Here is a 21,546-nt window from a genome sequence, read left to right as displayed (position 1 = left end):
TAAGTGATTAGCATCTAATTTCTCCTTACAAAATATCCCTGAATAACACATTGAGATCACGAGAATAAAGGAAATGATCACCAACTAAAGAGGCTTTTGATTGCTAAACAAATTCTCCTTGTCAGCACCTAAGGAAATGTATAGACAACATTATAGAGAACATGAATACTGATCTTAGGGTGTAGAGGGTTAATGGAATTAAGCCAGGGAGCGTTCTGATGTTTATTTTGTCAGCTCTTATGAATAGAATTCTAATTGCCTTAAAAATGATCGAAACTTTGGTTATTCAAAATTAACTCTTTCAGTTACTGTGCGAAAACGCGATAATGGGCTCCTGGCTAAAAATAGTTCGCAGACTGTTTAGTAAACCGGCTGAAATAGATATAAAGATGTGGAATTTAAATTGATTTTATTTTACTTTTTTAAAAAGATGTAACAGAATAACAACAATCATTTTTCTCTGATCTCCTTAACTTGGAACATATACAATTCACTTTAATTCTGTTTTCAAAAAAGGCAATCTGTTCTATTTATAAATACAACAGAAGTCTTAACACACGCAAATTGTTTTTTTTTTTTTTTAAGAATATAACTTAGAGTGCATCAAAGTACAGCTTTGGCCCAGATGGCTTGCACTTGTCAATCTCAGTCATGGGAATTCTGCCACACCCTGTAGCCCTAAATGCCAACATAAAAATGCTCAAACTAAGTAGAACAAACTTCTTATCCAAATTAAAGGAATTGCAGTGGCAATCACATTTTGTTGGTTGATGAGCAATGATTTCCATAATTCTAATGAAAACTGCAAGTGTAGATTGATCACATTGCATGTCAAGTGTCAAAGCCATGTATGAATTTTCTTGAAACTTTAACTCCAAAGATATGATTTGTAATTATCCTATTCTGCTGCTTTACATTTCCATGCAAACAGTTTGAAGAATTTGTTATTACATCAACATAACTCTCTTAATCTGATTGAATTGTCTATTCTTGTCACAAATTGAATGAATTATATACAAAAATTGTGAGGAGAATTTGCATGTCAAACACTTTTGGGAGTGTTAGTGTTAAGGTAATCCAATCCATCATGTAGGTTATCCCTGCCTGCTAGGCAAGACTAATAAAATATCTGGTAAACAGCACATAGCAACTGGCACTCCTGTAATTTATTTCTATAAAAAGAAAATGCTATATTTAGTCACAATAATACACTGACAGATGTCTCTCTCTAGAATTGTGTACTATCTTTTAAAAAATGTACTCCTGTGATGCATTAGAACTAAAGAAAAACTGTCAATTTATTCCCCTACTAGTCATAAAATCTAATTTTAGATCTGCTATGTGTCTGCTTTTCTCCATAAATCAATATAAAAATTAGAAAATACAGAATTCAGAATTCTTCTGGGTTTTAATTTTTTTTTGAAATTTCGACTTCAGTGTACTGAGATTAATAGATGTATTTATAAAAGGGACAGAAATTAATTCCAGAAGCATAAATAAAATGATGCTAACATGAAAAAGCCCATTAATAATTTTAATGTAGCATTACTACAAAATCTTTTCTTAATGTTTAACAACCCCTAATCTTCAACTCTTTAACTAAATGATTCATACAAATATTCTAGAAGCTTTAAAGCACTAAATACATTTTGGAATGTTATGTACAAACTTTCTATAAACATAAGAATGTGCACATATGATTTTGAAACATGTGATTGAAGAATTAGATGAAAAAGTCCTGTCAGTTTTCCACATTCTGAAGTAGTTTGAGAGAGTTCACTTCACTAAATATCTAAGGTAAAAAAAATTGAACAGCTGCACATGTCAGCTCCAACATAGTTAAACTTCTCAGTCAGAATGGCTTAAAACGGTTACAGGATGTGTGGACAAGACTGTCATGTGAGAATCCTCTAACTGCCAAATAAGGAGTAGAGTTCTTTAAAAGAATCTGTGGCAACCATTTCAATAGAATTGTTATAATCTTCCTCTGACACTCTTCTTCCATTTTTCTTCCATCCACGGAAAAAGTTTATGATGCTCATTTTGGGTTTTCCATCAATCTGTTGTTCTGACTCTGGCTGGTCAGGCTCAGCTGAGAAGTGGCCAACTTCAAATGCGACCACAGCTGCGTGATCTAGCTTCCCTGGCAGGTCTCGCATATGCCGGGAAATTTCTCTATCTCTGGCTCGCCGATATCTCTTGTCTGTTGTAGTTAAGCGCTGATCATCTTTGCTGATTTGCTCCAGATATTTGCGCTTTTTGTCAGTGCACACTATAACATGTGAAAGGAGCTTGGCACAGACATGGCGTGCTGAGATATGATCTTCGAGACTTTCTTTCTGGATCACCTAGAAGGAAAAGTGAAAATATATTAAGACATAATGTGCAATAAAAAGTGAACACAACCAACTTTTTTGAACTGAAGTAAAATGATGACATGCAAGAGGCTATTCCACTGCACCTATCCTCCAAGGATTTCAAATTGAAAACGTAGGGAGATATGCCAAGATGACAATGTCTCTCTCCTATGAAAACTATATGACAACTTTGTTTTCTCTTCTGTTGCCATTGTTTAATTGAACTTTTCAAAATTCATGCTTTCTCCTAATGAGAATGAAGCTTAGTGTATGATATTGGCTATAAAGAAGACAAGACCATGACAATCGAACCTGGAAATTAATTCTACCTCCCTTGACATGTGGCAACAAGGATTATCGCTCCCCTCCTCTCCCCCCCCCCCCCCCGTGGGATGCTTGTCCATTTCCAATTACCCTTCCACCCCTCCCCATCATTTTATCAGGTTTCCCTGACAATTCACTGGATACCCATTCACACTCCTGAGTGGAGAGATGCACTGTGTAGGTAAAGTACCCACACTATCCTAGAAATATGATAAATACAAGTGCTTGGTTTACCTCTGTCATGTCAGCAAGCATCTTTTGGTGCCTTGCAATGGGAGCATCATACGTGCGCTGTGGAATGTCCTGATCACTTCTGCTGCTACTAGTCAGGGAAGAAATTACTTCCTGATCCCTAGCACTCCTATTGATTTCATGCAGCATGGAGTCAAGACTGTGGGTTCGCACTAGTTCAGAACTTGTACAGTGATTACACTGAGCTATCACAGGATCAAAGTTATCAGAAACACCATCGCTAGTAAGAAAGACAATGTCTTCTGCGTCGAGAAAGGTGAATGAGAAAGTTAAATTTCTCAAATCAGGGTTGTAGCCATCCACAGGACCCAAAGAGCCGCCAGGATCGCGCATGTCTCTCTCCTGGGTGTCATAATGGGAGCCAATAGTGACCTCTTGGACACCTTTGCTTTTTCTGTGAACAAAGGCAAGGCTGTCCCCAACATTGACAACACAAAGTCCCCATCTGTCCATTTCTTTGAGTTGACAAACAACAGCCACGCAAAGAGTTGTCATCGTTGCATTCTTATTAATGATGCATTTCTGTGCATTCTCAAATGCTTCAAAGAGCATGCACATGATCTCTCGAGTTGTAGTTGCTGTGTACAAATGCTGGCTTAAATGATGGAGGCATCCAGCTACAGCGCATCTTGCAGCTAATCTTGAATTCTCTCCCCAGTTTACGCCATCAGCTAGAGCAAGAATGCAACTGTTTTCTCCAGCAATCACTGCAAAGACATCAGCTACTGGATCTCCTGAAAATAACTTTGTGATTGGATTGCAATCATACAGTGAGGTTCCAATTCCATAAGCGCGGGAGTGCCCCTTTATCCATTCCCCAAATGGATCACAATCTTTCGCTTTCTTGGTTTTCTTACACTCTGGTTTACTGCTAAGCTCTAGAATGATGTTCTTTGCACCATCGTCTGGGCCTGTTGCTGCAGCATAAAATTTTTTGCTTGGTTGGACAATTCTGTGGCATGGCAAGTCACAATAATTACTGCTCCACTCAACTTCACTTTCTCTGACCATTATTTCTCTAAAAGGCGAAGAAGAGAAAGATTCAGGTAAGTTTGAATCTTCACTACCAGGAAGTTACCCATTTCTTTAAATATATGGCCAGTTTCCATGCAAGTGGTCAAGATTTTCCCAAATTCACACCCACACTACTTGCCTTTTTAATTGCATGGAAAAAAAATCACAATTACCAAGAGTAACCTTTTCAGCCACACAAATTGTTCCAATTTGCATTTTATTTTTACGCTTTGCAAATGGTGAGGTTAGTGTGTTGTTGCTTATAACCTTGGAAAATTTAAGCATGATGTGCAATGTCCAGCCTTCTTTAAAAATCCCTCTCTGTCTGGGTAAGTAAACCACACTGTTCTGAAGGTTTTTCCCCCTCCATCTTCGAAATTTTCTTTCATTCCTGATTGAGAAACAAACCCTTTCTCGTTTTCTTAATTCAATCAAATAATTAAAAGGCAAGTCACTGAGAAACTAAAAAGCTTTTTCATGATTCCTCCATTGCACAACGAGAAAATCAACCAAATAAATTTCAGAATGTAATACATATATTACTACAGATGTATCTAGACTATACTAAAGGTCACTTTTGAATTGGGTGCCCTCACAATTAAAGATGAACTACCCTACTAGAGGTCATTTCCCCTACATTATGCTGTCAGAGTCTGTCCACACCCAAAACCAGAGAAAGCATCATCATCATTACCACATCTGCTAGCAAGTGCTAATTCAAAAGTTTCTCATTTCTCTCAACTGACAATAGTACTTCCAAACCAAAACAAACCCCTAATAGATGTTAGTTATGTAACTACGCATTCACGTGTAAATGCACGTGTTTGACTTTGTTACACAGAAAATAACTGTAACAAAATTTACATTAATAACATCTTTTTTGGAATTTTCGCCTCGAAAAAATTAAACTGCGTGAGTTCTTAGAGCTAGGGCAGGCTAGAAATACCCTTCCAGTAAAAAGGTCATTGCGAAATCGAAAGGGCAGAGACAGGTTAACTTTTTCAACTTATTATAAATTGTTATGTAAGTTTACGAGGAGACAGCGCTGACTGGGGCCAGACGACCCAACTGCCCCAAAAACTAGCTTCATCGAAACTGTTAATAGAAATTGTCGATCAAAATTCTCAACTCATTCTGATTAAAAAAAAAAATGTTTGCCAAAAGAAAGACATAGTAAAGATTTCTATACCAAAGAGCTGCCTCAGACCAGTTAGCGTCTTGACCTTTCTTCAAAAAGAGATTACGACCTACCCTGTTTTTCTCAACCGTGATTGTTTATCAGATTCTCGTCCAATTCACACCTCCAGGGCACTCGGCAATACGGACAAATCAGAAACGAAGCTCAAAAACACATTGCACAACTTCGCGAGAAGAGCTCACAGCGAAAGTGATACTACACTCAGTGCGAAGTGTAATTTTATATACGATTTGTTACGTTGTCATCACAATCAGAACAAACAAGGTCATGACCTACATACAGCAAAGAGGGAATCAGCGAAGCGTGTGCTGGTTTCCTTCGCTGATTCACCTAATTAGTCCCTAAATTTCGTTGCGACATAGAATCTAGCGTTTCGAGTCGAGTAAAATTTGCTAAGGATTCTTGTTAACTAAAAAATTTGATATTTGATTTGATCGCGATAGCGTGAAAGACACGGCAAACAATACGTTTACGAGTCTGTCCGTATGTTAAACTTTAACAATACATCGATTTAATTGATCAGCCGTCTGCTTCGAAATACATAAACCTAAAGCTGTAATTTTCAATTGTAAATTGCCAATATGCGCTCCAGCAATACACATATGACGAGACGAGAGATGCTTTGAAAGGAGTTTTAATTCGTCTCGAGTTACAATTCAAGCTTCAAGGAGGTGCAGCTCAAGAAAGCTGGAAGCTGACAAACAACAACAACTGCTTAATATTCCGCCGATTTGTGCATAAGTAAAATTCATTTATCAAATTCCTACCTCATCTTTTCATGCAATATCCTCGAAAAATCCAAATTTCCGTCGAGAGAAACGGTTTCATCTTCATCTGAATTGTAGTCGCTCACGATACCACTATCTAAATTTTCGTTTGAGAGCATATCCCTAATGGTTTTCGACCCCAAAACGAAGGCATCAATGTCGACCATTTTGTATTCAAAATCGTCTGGAGCACGAAAATGTATATTAGCTCGATTTGACCAGTTTTACAAACTAAAAATCTTGCGCCCGATCATATCCTGATCTCGTTACTAATTACATCGCTTATGTCGGAGACTGGAGGCGTATCAGGATCACGTGTTGTCTCGATGACGTAGGTTCTGAATACGTGCCGAACGTCAAACCTCCTACGCCAGTCTGTTACTGTAAACTCTATTTCGAAATTTGTCAACATGAGACATGACGACGCGTTTTAAAGCTTTTAACAATCACTTGTAGCCTTTTCTTTTACAAACAGATGACGAATTACAGGAATATTGGACCTTCCAATTCACTTGTACTTTAAACTTAGGCATCCAATTTCATTTAAACATATAAACCTTAAATTTCAGTTTTGAATTTCACCGGGACTCGCAAGTCAACTCTTTTCCAGTTGGCTTCAACGAATTTTTTTGTATGATAACTGCAGAAAATTTACATTGTATAGAATATTATCTCACTGCCGTTTTTTCATTTTGTTTTTAAATTTTGCTTGGACAAATTCACCTCTGCCCCCGTACCATAATCCTGTTTACTCAAATATCAAAACGATTTCGATAGGAATACTTTGGATGGTGGGATGATTAAAAAAAAAAAAAAAAAAAAAAAAACGCCGCGGTTGAGAAGTAGGACATGCCCCTCAAGAATATTAAGAAAAAAAGAAAAAAAGAGGAATATCAACCCCACCCCAGGTCCGTCATTTCCTAAAACGTTGGCAACGTGCTCTCAAACATGAAAATAAGAGATTATCCGAACAAAATGTAACTCGATCGTGATGCTTCACTGATTCTCTCAAATGAAACTCACAACAAATGTCAAACTCTAGCCTAGCCTTTGAGACTCTCCGGTCAAAGTGCAGACTGGTTCAGCACTTGTTAACTAGTTTTAAACATGCCTTGTATTCGCTATGAGCTACTTTCTTTCGCAGCCATCTATTGGGGTGTCACGCAACAGACAGAATTGCTGGATGACATCCTAACAAGTTACTTCAGTCTCAATTTGTTTCAGTTTGTTTGTGGCTCGTAGTAATGGAAACTACTCATGATTTGATAATACGCGTTTCTGGAAAGGGTACTCGCCTGGTATTTGACTCCGACTCCTCCTGCGAGGAAATCTTATCACAATTTATGCCCATTTTCAGCGTTGAACCGAATCAGTCGTTGATTCAATTTCTTTCCCATTCGCGAACCTCAAACTCTAACCTCCCGTCGATTAGCGAGTCACATTAATAACCGAATAAGGACGTAATGATCATGTGCTCGTCACGAATCGTCATCGGATAGTGTCACAGCCGATGGGGGTCACGTGAATCTGCCAGGTAACCTTTGATACTCGAGAATGTCTGATTAACAACTCTCCTTTTGAACTACTTTACAATTACCATAAACTAGTCATGAGAATTAGCCGATAGGTCACAACTTTATCATGGTGCTGATGACACGGTCTATTCTCGTCATCTTTCTGTTGATTAATGCATCACTGATTGCAGGTGATTTTACAAGTTAATCTCTTCTGAGAGTTCAAGGGTTAAATTCAGTTACTTGCAGTAAGGATGGTTACAAATAATCACTAGATGAGTGCAAATGATGTTCAAGGTCATTCGCACCTTTGCGTATACTGATTTTACTGTATATCAGATTTAAAATAGCTCATTCACTTGTATTATTACCAATCCAAAATAATATAACAACCTGCTTTAACGATAAGAAAAGGTAAAGCTGAGACTGAACAACCATTTAACCACATGTTTGTCACGCATAAATTCACCTTGTTTGTTTGCTATTGTTTTCGTGTGTGTTTTCTTTTTTTTTTTTTTTTTGGTATTTTTAAGGCCCAGTTAGTTTGAAAACCAAGTTTCCTCGAATCTTTGACTTGACAAAATTTCACAAAATTTCACACTGGAAGTCGTTGTGAAGGGGAAACTCTGCATGAAACTATAACAAGATACTACCAAATAAGTCAGTTTTTGGAATTTTAAGTATTTTCGTTCGTGATAGTTCGTATCTCAGCTTGGAATTTTGCCACTTTTCACATTTAAACATGTAATACTTGTTTATTTCAGTACTACGGTCACGCGATATTTACGGCGCCCATGCGAATGTCCGAAGATCTATAACTTGGTACTATGTAACATAAATCTGTGAACCCTAACTTAAGCACTTTGTACTTTGCCAATCAACAATCACAACAAGATGCGAATGAATCGGCTGAGCTATAAACAAACAACCAAATAGGGAATTTTACGTCATCCATATCCATAAAAAAGTTTCATGATTAACATGTGAACACGCCAAATTGATTAAGATCAATGTTGGCATCTAAGCAGCTGCCCACCTACCCCTCCCCTAACCTAACATTAACCCTAACTTATCATCAGTTGACTATTGTTGGTTAGGAGAGGGGAGTTGCGCAGTTGCTAAGATACTGACAGTGATCCGTTCTTGACGTTTATTGTATTAAAATACATTCAATTTACTGTCTCTTTTCTGATCATTATACAAATTGGAAGCGGATTACAACGAGAATCAAACGGATAACTTCACAAAAATCCTCCGCATTTAGAAGACAATGCTCAGTCATCTTTAACATCTAACGGTGTTTGAACGATTGTAAAATCCAGGAAGTGTGTACGCATTGCAAAGCTATGGCCGATCTTACGAATTCACGAAAAGTGAGCGATACGGAAAAGATTTAGTTTGTAAAGAAAAAAAGGGCTAGGAATTTTAAATCATCCAAGGGAGGTAATAAAAAAAAATTTAAAAAAAAAGTTACTCAAGCTTTTCTAAAAAGTTAACTTTTTCATCACGCGACATTGGTGTGATACAAAACATGGAGATAAAACAACCTGACGATTGAAGCCCCATTGGGATTGGGTTACGTGCGTGAGGGGGCTTGGGGTCGGATATCCCGTATTCGGATTTCCCTTCCATTCAATTTTATCCTTGATTGTATGGCCCCATATCGCCCAAGGCGGAATCCTAGATGGCTTTATGACGAGCACTTAAGTTGTAAAGAAAAAGTGATACTTATAAAAAGAAAAGAAAAAAACAAAGATTCTCTCTGCAAAGTTACCTAGGATGAATCAGAACAAACGCAGTAATAATTGAATTTCGAAATATTTTTATCTTTGTTTGTTTTAATTAAAATCCGTCGAACTCGAGACATATTCTCGTTTGTTCAAGTGACTAGCGAATGGTTCGGACATGACCACTGTCACGATAAATTTACACAAAACTTACAAAAATGACTTCCCTTCGATGCAGATAAAATTCTATGTTTGCGCATATCTAGCTAAAATAAACTCGTAACCATAACTGTAGCTGCTATGCCACCAAATTAGGTGAAAAAAGGGTACGACTTTGCATCCGACTGCTTCCCGTAAGGATAAACTTGTCTTTTTTTTTTTAACCGGATATACATGCCCTTAAAAGAACAGATTATTGTAGTCTCTCACTATTCGAGATCAATTACTTGCCAAGCCAAATTAGGCGGAAATGGATACTCCTTTATATCCAACTGATGCCATATAGGAGAAAGTTTTGCGGCGTCTACTTATATGGCAAAATGTGTTCAGAAAACGAAGCCGGGAAGTAAACAGCACATCTTCTTTCCATGTTCCCTTACGCTCATGTTCGTTACCGGTTGAAAGGCGGAGAGTTCGCAAAGCGTCCGAGAGTACGAGGCAGGAGAAGCGTGAACTTATGCGATTGACGAAAATGAATTTTATCTCGCGGGGGAGGGGAGGGTAATTGCGAAGATGAACGCCCCTAGAATACAGATGATGCTTTTCTGAGCAAAACCGATCAGCAACCGTTTTTTCCTTTTTTCCAGTGTTTCAGTTTTACTCGATTCCTTCCCTTGATTGACAATAAATGTGTTTTTTCTATGACTCACTGGTCTCACTTAATGTTGCTTAACATTTCGCGTGGGCGTCCTGTTAGTTGGCGTAAAAGCTTGCCCATCTTTTCCGAAGTGTGTGGGAAATTAAACTCAGGCATCAAATTTCCATTGAGCATTTCTTTACAGTATTTTCACGATAGCCAATTAATGGGCTCCTGATTTTTATTATTAATGAAGGGCCCACATCACCGCCTGGTTTAATAGCTCAGGTTGTAGAGCTCCAGACTGCTGTGCGGTTATGTGCTCCAGCCATATTTCAATAAATTTCAAAAATTGCAAACTGCTTTATGCAGTTTGGCTAAAGTTCCCTGCAAAGTGTTAAAAAGTGCATCAGAGCATAGCCGCATGGATGATGCACTATTTAAAAATTCTACATCATATGAAGATAATGAATATGAATACCTCATGTGACTGACCTCGATTACCCTTTAGGTCATTATCATATATTATAACTACATAAACAAACCTGGATGCCGTCCAAAAACGTGAGTGGAAAAGAGTTTGTCTCAGTGACACGGGAATCGAGAGTGGTAGCGACCGAACACGTTCCGACTCGAAATTAATCTCTTCCTTTCCTTAATATTTTGTTTCTTGCTTTCTTTCGACTTGAACCTTTCGTACCTACATTTGCGTGAAAAAATTTAGGTCGATGGAGGAGGAACGAAATATTATTACATTCACTCCGTGGTAAGGTCTGCTGCCAGCCATGCTTTAACGAACGACCTTACTACACTACGTTTGCCCAAAAATATTTTCCTTTTCAGATTAGACAAGAGAAATTAATTGACCATAATTGTTGCGGCAAATTTGAAAGCTCCATTCTCCTAATTTTCCGATTCCCCGAGACGAATTCAATCCCAATTTTACGATTAAGAATGAGGCTTCGGTTCGCTGACTCCATCCCAAAAATGTAGCCGCGCAATTCAAGCTAAGTGCCAGACATTTCTACTCGAATAAACTACTTTAGTCGACTTTGGCATACCCATTTGATATTTTAAGCTAATTTTATTGGTGATTCCTCGTCATCTTCTCACCAACTTTCGATCTCGGACAGTAAAAGTCCACTTGTACTAGGTAACTGATCTCAGACTTAGCGCGGCCACAGAGCTCTCTTAACTCCTGGACTGCGCTCAAAATTCGCTAGTTTTCCAATGATATATTTCCGCATGACTTCAAGCGAAGTGCAATGTCATTTACATGCAGAATATTATATTCGTAGTCAGTTTTATGAAGATACTTTACGGAAGGGGCAGTGGTCCGAATTTATTATTACAACTCTCTTCTGAGCTTCATGCATTTAATCCCGCAAAATTTAAACAGTATTTTTTAGGTTGAGGGGACACTCAAATAAGGCCTTGGCATAAACAATTCTTCAAGTTGTAATAGAAAAGTAATTGTGAGCTGGTTTTTTAGTTCGTTGGCATACAGGCTGTGTGATCACGCTACGACCCAACTACTTTTAGCATTTCACGTTCCTGATGATTACAATCTCGAAATTTTACCTTCCTTAACTGTGTTCTTGCCTTATATATTTTTAATCCTTTAATTCGCATTAATCTACGCTGAAGCCGTTCACGTCTGATAAATAAACGAGATGCACTGGCTCGCTCCGATTCGTCTTACTTGTGTGCGGTTAGAAACGATGACTGTGCTTTCGATTTGACAACGAACGAAGAACACTACCTTAGTCCTACCTCAAGGTTGGTCGCAAGCTGTCCTACCTTTACGCTGATTTCTTAATCAATTTTTCAGTTTCATCCAAAGTGACAAACTTCCCATGTCTCTGTGATCGAAGTCTATATTTACCTTAAAAACCACCAATTAGCAGTCACAGCGGTTAAATTACCCTACTTCCTTATGTGTCCTTTCTCGAATACGCCGGCACCCACCCCCGGGCTAAATGAGGAATAAGTCCGTCCCACCCCTCCCCCTCATTTTCTGGGGAGGCACGGAAAAAGTGTTTTCACCTTAACTTTAATCTGCCATGAAGCTTCAGCGACACATTCATAGCCCATGAGGAAGAACAATTTCTTTCCGGTTGAGCTGGTGCTGCTCATTTCCTTCTCCACATTTTCTCTAGTTCTTCCAGAATCTATCTGCCACAATTTTCTATTAACGCGGGCTACTTGCTTTTAAACCAGCAAGGCGACAAGCTGTTCAATGGGCAAGCGAAGACGAGACAGTGGCGAGCAGCGAGACAATGAAAAGGCCGGGTCAGGGCGCTTAAGAAGGAAAATCACCATTTTTTATGTTTTGTTTTGTTTTTTATCTCGCACTCCTCCTCCTGTCCGTAACTAGTCAGGATGACCCTTTTTCTGTTGACTCCCTCGCCGGCAGAAATTGTCGCTATCCTCTCTTCGAGACCAAGTGTAAACACGTGCCTAAATATGCTTCAGATTTGTGTACACTTCATATAATTTATTCATCATTTCCGAAACTAAAAGCGCATCAATCCCCAACTGATGCATTTCGTACTTCATCACGAGAATCAAAACAGATGGTTAGAAACTTTTCGTTGACAACGCACAACTTTCTCGTCTCAATTTGAATTTCCTATTCGCATTGCCTGCATCGCGCTGTGCAAATACGTTGGGTTTTCTTAAACATTTAATAAAATCTCATGCCAATTTTTCAGTCCTTCGGGCGAAAAGCTTTCCCAATCACCGATCGTACTGTTGACAGCAAATCACGGTGTCTATCGAACGTGACGCATCGTAGAGTTCCGTGATGTTATGGGAACCGACCATCTTACAATCTATTCCGACAACAAATCACTTTCCTCATGTCAAACGTTTAAGGTGATATTTCACAAAAGGAACGCACAGTTCCTGTTTTCTGATCACGATGCGATCTGCAGTCTCCATTGTAATCGATAAGGAATTTGCAGAATATCAGTTCTCCTTAACTTTTCAGATTAAGTCAAAGGGACAGGTAATGAGAACGTGTAAGGTCATCAACAATTATTCGTACCAAATTCTTCGAGATTAGATGTTGATAACAAGGAAATTATAATATAGTCGTATGTAATTAATTGTAAGTAAGTTCGGTTAGAGATCTCGGACGTTTTTTTTTTTTTTTCTAAGGCAAGGAATCGGAGTAATCTTATTGTTTTAATTGAATCGGTAAAATCTAAAATGTGCTGAGCTTTCAAGATTCTGTTATGTCTTGCTAAAATATAAGACGTCTGGATTTCGTTTGATACTGACCGTCATGTAAGTAATTTTGTTCAGCTGTAGTTCGGAGACATCTGCAATTCTCAGGCTTTGCTCTTCTCGAGTGCGGTAAATCTTTTGTGTCTTCAACGATTTACATAAACTATGAAAATTAACTTCGTACATGAGGTTATATAAAAGGGTAAAACAAAACAATAGGCTTTTGTTTATTATCGAAGCCGTACACGAGTTATATCTTCACGCGCGCCCAGCTTCGTTTCCGGGCGACTAGGTTTACGTGACTTAGACTGCAAACACGTGCAGAGGAATCTATTGTTACCACAGGCTGGCCACGTTATTAAATTAAATTCCTGCGAAAATTATAGGACTCCACACTGCAGTCGTATTTGGTTCTCTTCGTCTTAGATTGTATTATGAAAAATCAGATTAGGCTCGGCAGCAGCCTTTTCATGAATCAGTGACCCATATCAACCGTGACAGGTCAAAAGTAAGCCTGAGTATCACCCCTTCCATTGGAAAGGGTCTGTGGCCAAGCGAGGGTGGGAGGAAGACCTTTCGTTCTTTTTCTCTCCCAAATTACCCCACCCCACTTGGAAAGCCTAAACTCAGACTAAGTCACAGGAGATGAAATTTCGCGATTGCATGATTGTGTGTTTAGCGTGACACGTTTTGTGTTAAATGGGTTCATTCTATGAAAAGCCATTCGAAAGCTTGTCACGAAATGGTTTCTGAGGTTCCAGAAACAAAATGGTTTCCAAAGTACATCTATGAATCAAGGCATTTAAAATCTATGTGGTTGCATGCGAATAAAACTTAGAACAAAATATAGTTTTTTTGGCAAAAGATGAAACGTTTTCAAGAAATATTCTGATAACACTGTGAAATCGACTCGAATCTTTTCGCCAAAAAGAGTTTACTGAGGATTTGCGAAGCGAGTTAGAGAGGACGACAAACTGAACAGTACCTAAAAAACAAAGATTTTTTTTGTCTCTTTATAAAAATAACTAAACCCATCCAATAAAAAGATCTTAAAATATTCCAAGAGTGTTGTGCGCGAAGTACGGACCATGATCGGGCAAATAAGGGTTTTCTTACCGTAAGTCTGTGGACTCAGTTATAAAGGAAGACAAACAACTTTAAATGTTTTCAACTATGTTTACACGAAAACCACAGTCAGCCAATCAGAAGATATGAGCGTGTTTCGCTTAAGTTTGAGACGTGACTAAAAGGTGAAACAAATCTCTTTCCATACGATGTCCTTCAAATCAATTGCTGATTGTAATAATTTGATTGGTCTGTTAAGTTCAACTGAAAACTGGTAGTTGTGTAAAAAAGGGGACTTCCCCCTGAAAAAATTTGAAAAGAAATCTCGTAGATGAGGAATGGTTACAAAAATACTATTAACATTTTACCGTAGTGTTTAAAGACTGATTCTTTAGCGCACTTCGATGTGCCCTTGATTTTTCATTTTGTCAGAGATTCCACCGAGCGCAAATGAGAGAAAATCCATGCAAGAGACACTTTCAATTTCAATAAGTCAGAAAAATTCCCCGCTTTTCATCTAAATACGTACACATTGGCAAGAAATCAACATACAAGTTTCACGACAGGAAAAATACGCGACATCGCTCTACATTGTGTCAGTTTCTATTTCTGTTGGCCGAATCATTTTCTTTTTCATTATTTTTATCATTATTATTTTTGGTAATGCGACGATCTAAAATCACACCGACTTGTTAGGTCGAAGGATTTCGCTCTGCTTTTTCCGATCTCAATAAATACAGATCTTGAACTTTGATAGTCTCCGGTGGCTTGCCTCGCGCGCGAAAATAATGAAAACATGCTCAATTGGAAAATTGCTTTGTCTGATCTTGTTACAAGATGTAAGCTCCAATCAAAGGTTGACTTTTATCCTGAACCGCACAAGAGCAGCGTTTAATAATGTGGTAATAAGGTCATAGATTTGATAGGGTTTTACTTCAGTTACAAATTTAACCAAATCTAGACGTAATAGCTCGTCGAGTTTAGCAGATTCATGAAGCATTTCACCTTAAAATTAAACTTAAAGCCTGTTTTACGAGACAATGTTTACGATGCGGTCTATTAGCGACTGCTATTACGTCATACGGTGTCTCGTAACTTCAAGGCGCTTGTAGTTTTTAGTAGTAGAAAATAAAATAAACAGTTTCTTTTCGAGGATTTTTGCGGGGGAATCGCAATAGCCCTACATGGTTCTATATCTGCCTTATGTCTTGCGCGATCCGCCTCACGCGAAAACTACATGCGGATGCACGAGAAACAAAGTTTTTGTGTTGGCTTGTAACCTCACCTGAGTTCCAACGAACTGCGAATGAAGAGTCTTCTCAAGGAAAAAGGTTTTTGTACCACAGGAGCGAACGTTTTTGAAATCTTCCGCGGAGGATCGGAATTTTCTTGCGCCGTGGGTGTACTCATTTTCTCCTTTCAAGTGCCAGATCACTACTGTACGAGGTAATCCATAAAATGGACTATAAACAAATGGACGCTTAGAAAATTCATACGGTTACTGAAATCTGATCTGTCAATAAAGGACTTCTTAATCACATGCGCGAAAATCAGTCACGGAAGAAAATTAAATCGTCACGAGATGTAAAGTGACAGGTGATCCTTTGTTGAAGATTCTGTCTGAAATAAACTTTCAGAGCAGATGTTACAAATGTTACTTCCGTAACATTTTTAGAGTGTCAAGAACTTAAGTTTCGTTCGTGGCCTCACGTTGTCAAAATTTCTCGATGCGCTTGTTTTGTTTTTTTTTTTGGAGTTCTGTTTATTGCAAACACCAAGAAGGACAACGGTGTCAGTAAAGCAATTTTGATGAAATGCAACAACATTTTTCAAATGATAGCAATGTCATTTACAAAAGAGGTGACCTGAATGCAAAAACCTAACGCGATCGCGTGAGACTAATTCTGACAATCGTCTCTGTCAGGAGCAATTTAATACTTGTATGGTACAGTTATGTAAATAATACTGAAGACTTAGGTTGCAGATCACTCAAAAGTGCGTTAAAAAAATTATTGCATTAGGCTGCAAATTTTTCTCATACAAATACCTCAGCTCGCCTGCCCAAGAAGAGACGGCTAAAAATTATTCCCTTCGCTCCGCCATTTTGCTCAATATGAACTTTTCCAGGAACCCATTGAGACCTGACCTTGTCCAGCTGTCTCGAGAGAGACTGGTGAGGAGATAGCTGTAACCGCAAAGTTGTCTCAAGGGGAAAGATTGTCTCGGCTACCCTTAAATATATAACTAGGGCTTAAGTTTATAGAATAACATCTTACCTGAGAAAGTTCCCGACTTTGCCCCGTAAGTAATTCCACATGGACTCTCCTGTGAGCTTGAATACTTTTTCCTATTTCCTTTGCAGCAACGCAACGTAGTTTTCAGTCACCAGCGACCCCTAATCGATGTTGATAATCCCAAACGGTTGACACGAAAATTAACTGAAATACCTAAGAGAGATAAAAACAAATTAAGCTTGACGTTCTTACTTGTTCATCTATCACACGTGTTGAGAAAATTATAAGCACTGGTCAGAGCTGTGTTATTTTAAATGATGAAACTCTGCATGCAAAGAATTTTATTGACGTTCAATGCAATTTTCAGTTAACCAGAAGTTGGATAAATTTAACCGAATTATTATAACGATAGGTTTTTCGCCCACAACTGGACTTTTGCGGGGAACGTAACATTAACGGGGGAAATAGCTTGGTAAGCACCGCTTAGCTGCGAGAACAGAAATTCGTCACGATTTCCTGATACAGGGGTCCTGCTTCGGCGGACTTACTTCGGACGTCAAGGATCATACTCAATTGGGTTCCAACAAAAATTTTATTTCAGTTCATAGCGACAACTGACTTGACCTCAAGCGTAATCAACCATGTAATCTAAAAGGCTTCACAATGTACTTGCTTAGGTACTATCGAGCCACTGATTCTATTGTATCCCAAATTTAAAATATTTATATAGATAGTATCACAAAAGAAGCGAATGCTGTTTAAAGTTATCGATTTTTCTTGGATATTCCATCTATTCGGAATGCACGAACTATAAGAGAACGGAGATTAAACTCACATCTTCGAAATTAAAAGTATATATCTTGGCAACGTAGGAAGTAAACTGAGTAAGCAGTTAATTTAAAAATTTCTGCTTATCTATGCGATACTGGTTTTAAGTTTGAGCAAGTAGCAACGAAGAAAATTAACGTATGAAAAGAACTTATTTACGGACGCAAGTTCAGCTGACAACTTCCCTGAGAAGTTATTTCCAGAAAAGGTCTCTACCAGGAAGATTTAATCATCATTGCCCGCTTAGGATAACATCACAAAAGGACCGATGCGCAGGTGCACCAAAAGGCGAATACAAAGCAATATAGTATAATTGTTTTTTGAAAGAACTTAAGTCCGAAATCATTTCGATCTTCATTCGTAATTTTATTTAATATAAACACGAACAACGATTAATTAGAACAAGAAAGTACTGTTACATTTTTATAACAAAATTGAAAGTTTTTTTCTTTATAATTTTCTAAGCTTTCTGCTGAAGGCAGCGGGTTTCCAAAGACTATCAGCTAAGAAGTTAATTTTAATATGTTTAAAACGTGATACAATCGCGTGCCTCATCTGACAAAAGAAATGACGATGCAAAACTTATAATGCAAATTTACAACTATTCTTAAAATATAGTTGATATTCACGTCATTTCATCTCACCCGACAAATTTGTTCACAAAGGAAAAAATCTTTCACAGCAATTTTCGTCCTTGCAAAGAATCGCGAGAATTTTTTGAGTAGCAAAAGGTTTCAGGTCTTACTTTCGAAACCAAATTTGCTTGAGGTATTGTTATGACAGATGTAGTGGATTTTAAAATGCGTAATTTACGACTAACTTTTAGCTTGTCAATTGTAAACGTCTCTATTTATCGAGGAAGTTAAAAGCTTCCTTGTCGACTGACTCGCCTCATTTTTTCCTATCTTTTCTGCATAGACCATCATGTTTCATCATGACTTAGAAATCAACTCAGAAAAATAACGCTGAAAATATATTTGGTTCGTTAGAGATGCAAGAAGACAAATGTCTCTTCTGAAAAGAAGGGTGTTCATGTTTTTTTCTTCAACTCGCTATAGATCTCGTAGTATCGATTTTCATTCGAATTTAAAATTAAACGCAACGTCCTAATTTCTTTTCAAAGCAAAAATTTAAAAAATGCTTCTTTTATCTTCCTTCAAATCTCTCATTTACCTCAGATAACCGGAAGACGGAAACAGGCAATGAATCAAACAGAATTCATCATTTAAGCACATCTGAATACTTTATGCAAAATTTCAAGTAAATAATTTGTGTTGAAGAGAATTGACGACCCAAAAACAAGAAAATTACATACCTCTTTGATTTTATAGGCCTTCGATACCGTTTTTCTAGTTAATAAATAGATAGCTGAGTATTTATATACATCACCATTGTATGAAAAGATGCCGGTTTACAAAAATAGAGGGAATTTTTCGAAGAATTGAATAATTTCTTAAAATAGAAAATGATTGTAAACAAACTTCTGCCTTTGTTGATTGGTTTCACGTGACGTTTTGTTCTTCGATGGTCCCATGCTAATTTCTGAAAATTTCTTTCAGAATGATTCATCCACGAAAAATTGTATAAACATTGAAGTAAATTTGGTTTTCATTCATAAAGCAGACTGTGCTTATAAGTTTAACACTTCAAGTCATTTTCACTTTTGAGGAGGGGTTGCATATCATCTTCCACCTGTACTGAGCGAAACCACTCAAATAAAACTAAAAAATAATCTTCCAAGTAAAATTTAATCCATATTTCTCTCCTGAAAACAATATTTGTAGTATCTTTGAGCGAATTCTGGTATTTGAAGCGGTCAATTAGGCATAAAGTGACAATATTTATGGTATTACATAATGCCACATTTTGTGGAACATTTTGTAGATTCCAGTTTTATTGCTTATATAGTTAGTCTGGCGAATTAAAATTCATCAATTTTTTAACCTTGTGGTATTAAAAAACCAGTGGGTAACCGCTTAATACAGGTTTGACTGTATTGAAGATTGAAAAAGCCGGAGACACCAGGGAACTGGATGGAGGGCTGAGTTTATTGTTTACAACTTCCGCTTGAAACTTCTGTGGAGAGTTTTACTTCCGGTTGTTTACAGTTTGCAGTACGTTCCTTCGAATACGACCAACGCCCCGCAAAGCACTAACCTTCCAGCGTTGCTGAAATGGATTTTTCAAATTTACTCTCTCGCTAATAACTATCAAATTGTTTATCGTATTCATCCCGTTGGTACGAAATAGAACAGTATCCTATATTGAAATTATATTTAAAGGCTTATTCGCTCTTAAAAGCCACCTTTCATTTCTTCGTGAAATCGCGCGTATAAATCGTGGAAAACAATTCCAGTTACGCAAGCTATGCAAAAACTGATTAGTTTTAGGTTGATATAACCACTATCGCCAATTTTTTTTGGATGAGGTCGGAGAACGTGCTCAAGGTATATTTTGGCATATTGTACAGCTGTGAATATCATCAAATAACTCCAAAACAGAGATCTGCACGAAATTATGAAACTGGCGTTTTAATAGTCCTTTTCTTGAAAATATTGTATTTAACCGGCCCATATTTTTTAAACTTAGAACATCGAAGATACAAATTCACGCAATAGATACTGTATATAGACAGATTTGTGAAGAGTGAAGAATTATTGACATAACAAAGACCGATCTTAGGGGAAAAATACTGCATGCAAAATTACGCACAAGATAGAAACTGAAATTTGTTCAACTTACGTCCCTGATCGTGACACCAAAATGATTTGTTTGAATATCCTACAGACGGCTTCCATCAAACACGATGCCTTTTTCTCGCATCAAATTGAAAATTCAAAGCATCATCCATCGATTCGTGGGGAACGGAACCCTTAGGCACGTACTTCAGAAAAATAAAGTTTCTAAATTCGTTGGAATGTCATGTATGACAGTAGCATCCGAGATGAGTGACACTTGCGCGGATGACGTCAACCGGATATTGGCTTGATCAGGCAATATGTGTGAGTAATAGCCCTCTGTTATTGACCAAGCGTGAGGTCAAAGATGGATATTGGCCAAAAACTTTTTTACTGGATTTGTAAACAAGCTAAATCTTTAATAAAGGATTTATTGTGTAGAAATGTAAAGATAGCATTCAAGAAATGCAAAATAGATCATCAAAACGGTTCGCAGATTTCGTCGTTGTATCTGTCCTAAAGATTGACGTCCTTTTTCGATTCCGTTCCTGTAACATTTTGGTCCTGCGCCCATGTTTTGGACCGTTTGCCCGTGCTAACGAAACGATTGATTGGGGGGGGGGGAGGGGGAATAGTAGGAGAGGGGTGGGTTTCTTAGTCACTTTTTATGTACACTTAATTAAAAGGAGTTAAATTAATCAATTCTGGACTTTTTACTCATGTTTAACGAAGGGGTCCCAAGGAAAATCATGCAAGGAACAATTTTTTTCCGCCTTGGGTTTATGCCAAGAATAGATAGATAACAAAAAAAATTGAATATTAGGATCCAATAATTATCTTTCGAGGGAAACCACTGACAAGTTTTACTAGATAAATGTCGGCTTTTCAAGTATTATGATCAAATGTTAGCACCACTTTGAGGGTGTCGTAATCTGGTCTCTAGCATTGCAGGAAGCCAACACAAACGGCGTGACACGTAGCTGTATATTTTGATTTAAGAGGAAATGGATGAAAACGTCGAAAAGACAAATGCAATTAATCCTCTCACTTGACATCAAAGCAAACATACATTTAACCTTGTTGTTTACTTTTTGCAGACTATTGTCCGTCACTGAATCTTCAAAATGACCAAAATTCGCCGTCTTTGGGCCCAAGCACGAGTGAAAGCGCGTTTATTTTTAAGACAAATGTTATTATTCATCGCGGTTCTGCGTGACTTTATGACGACTTTCAACTTTTATTAACTTTCTTTTGAATTCAAATTTACAAATTCGAACCAGATGCTCACGCTTTTTCGCCTGGATGCCCTGTACTGACACGCAACAATTCGCAATTTAGGAGTTGCTTCTCCCCATTTTACAACAATTCTGGTGAAGTGCAGAACTTACATTTTCGCTTACTGACTAAATTTAAAGGCAACAGGACAGTGAGATACGCTAACGCGAAATAGAAATACACTTATACAGGGATTTTTCACGTTTTGTTTCGATCAAGGAGAAAAGCAAACTTTCCAGGTGTTTAATAACTGGGTCAAATTACTCGTTCTTCTCTCTCTTGAATA

General features: G+C 37.7%; 1 protein-coding gene across 10 annotated transcripts; it reads right to left on the bottom strand.

Moving 5' to 3' along the window:
• Positions 1 to 1,144: 1,144 nt before the first annotated feature.
• LOC113678307 (PP2C-like domain-containing protein CG9801) lies at positions 1,145 to 20,289 on the bottom strand. Of its 10 annotated transcripts, none has more exons than XM_089187266.1 (5): positions 20,050 to 20,235; positions 16,522 to 16,692; positions 15,531 to 15,708; positions 2,916 to 3,951; positions 1,145 to 2,348 (listed from the first exon to the last, which is right to left on the bottom strand). In XM_089187266.1, the coding sequence occupies exons 3-5, from the start codon at positions 15,653 to 15,655 to the stop codon at positions 1,911 to 1,913; spliced, it is 1,599 nt and encodes a 532-aa protein (XP_089043392.1). In that variant the 5' UTR covers positions 15,656 to 15,708; positions 16,522 to 16,692; positions 20,050 to 20,235; the 3' UTR covers positions 1,145 to 1,910. The 10 variants fall into 10 exon arrangements, with proteins under 10 accessions (XP_089043392.1, XP_089043393.1, XP_027050997.2 ...); XM_089187267.1 differs by having other exon boundaries at positions 15,531 to 15,682; positions 20,050 to 20,203; XM_027195196.2 differs by lacking the exon at positions 15,531 to 15,708 and having other exon boundaries at positions 20,050 to 20,289.
• Positions 20,290 to 21,546: the final 1,257 nt, after the last annotated feature.

The sequence above is a fragment of the Pocillopora damicornis genome, chromosome 11, assembly GCF_964200805.1.
Source record: "Pocillopora damicornis chromosome 11, jaPocDami1.2, whole genome shotgun sequence".
Lineage (NCBI taxonomy): Eukaryota > Metazoa > Cnidaria > Anthozoa > Scleractinia > Pocilloporidae > Pocillopora > Pocillopora damicornis.
Note: the sequence above shows the minus strand (reverse complement) of the source record. Positions and strands in the feature narration are given on the sequence as shown.

Bases quoted from the DNA above. Each gene is read 5' to 3' on its own strand.
- LOC113678307 (XM_027195192.2), bottom strand. From the start codon at position 6,079: ATGGTCGACATTGATGCCTTCGTTTTGGGGTCGAAAACCATTAGGGAT. The intron at 3,952-5,912 runs GTAGGAATTTGA...TTCGCCTTTTAG, and splicing joins ATATTGCATGAAAAGATGAG to AGAAATAATGGTCAGAGAAA. The intron at 2,349-2,915 runs GTAAACCAAGCA...TTTTCCTTCTAG, and splicing joins TGCTTGCTGACATGACAGAG to GTGATCCAGAAAGAAAGTCT.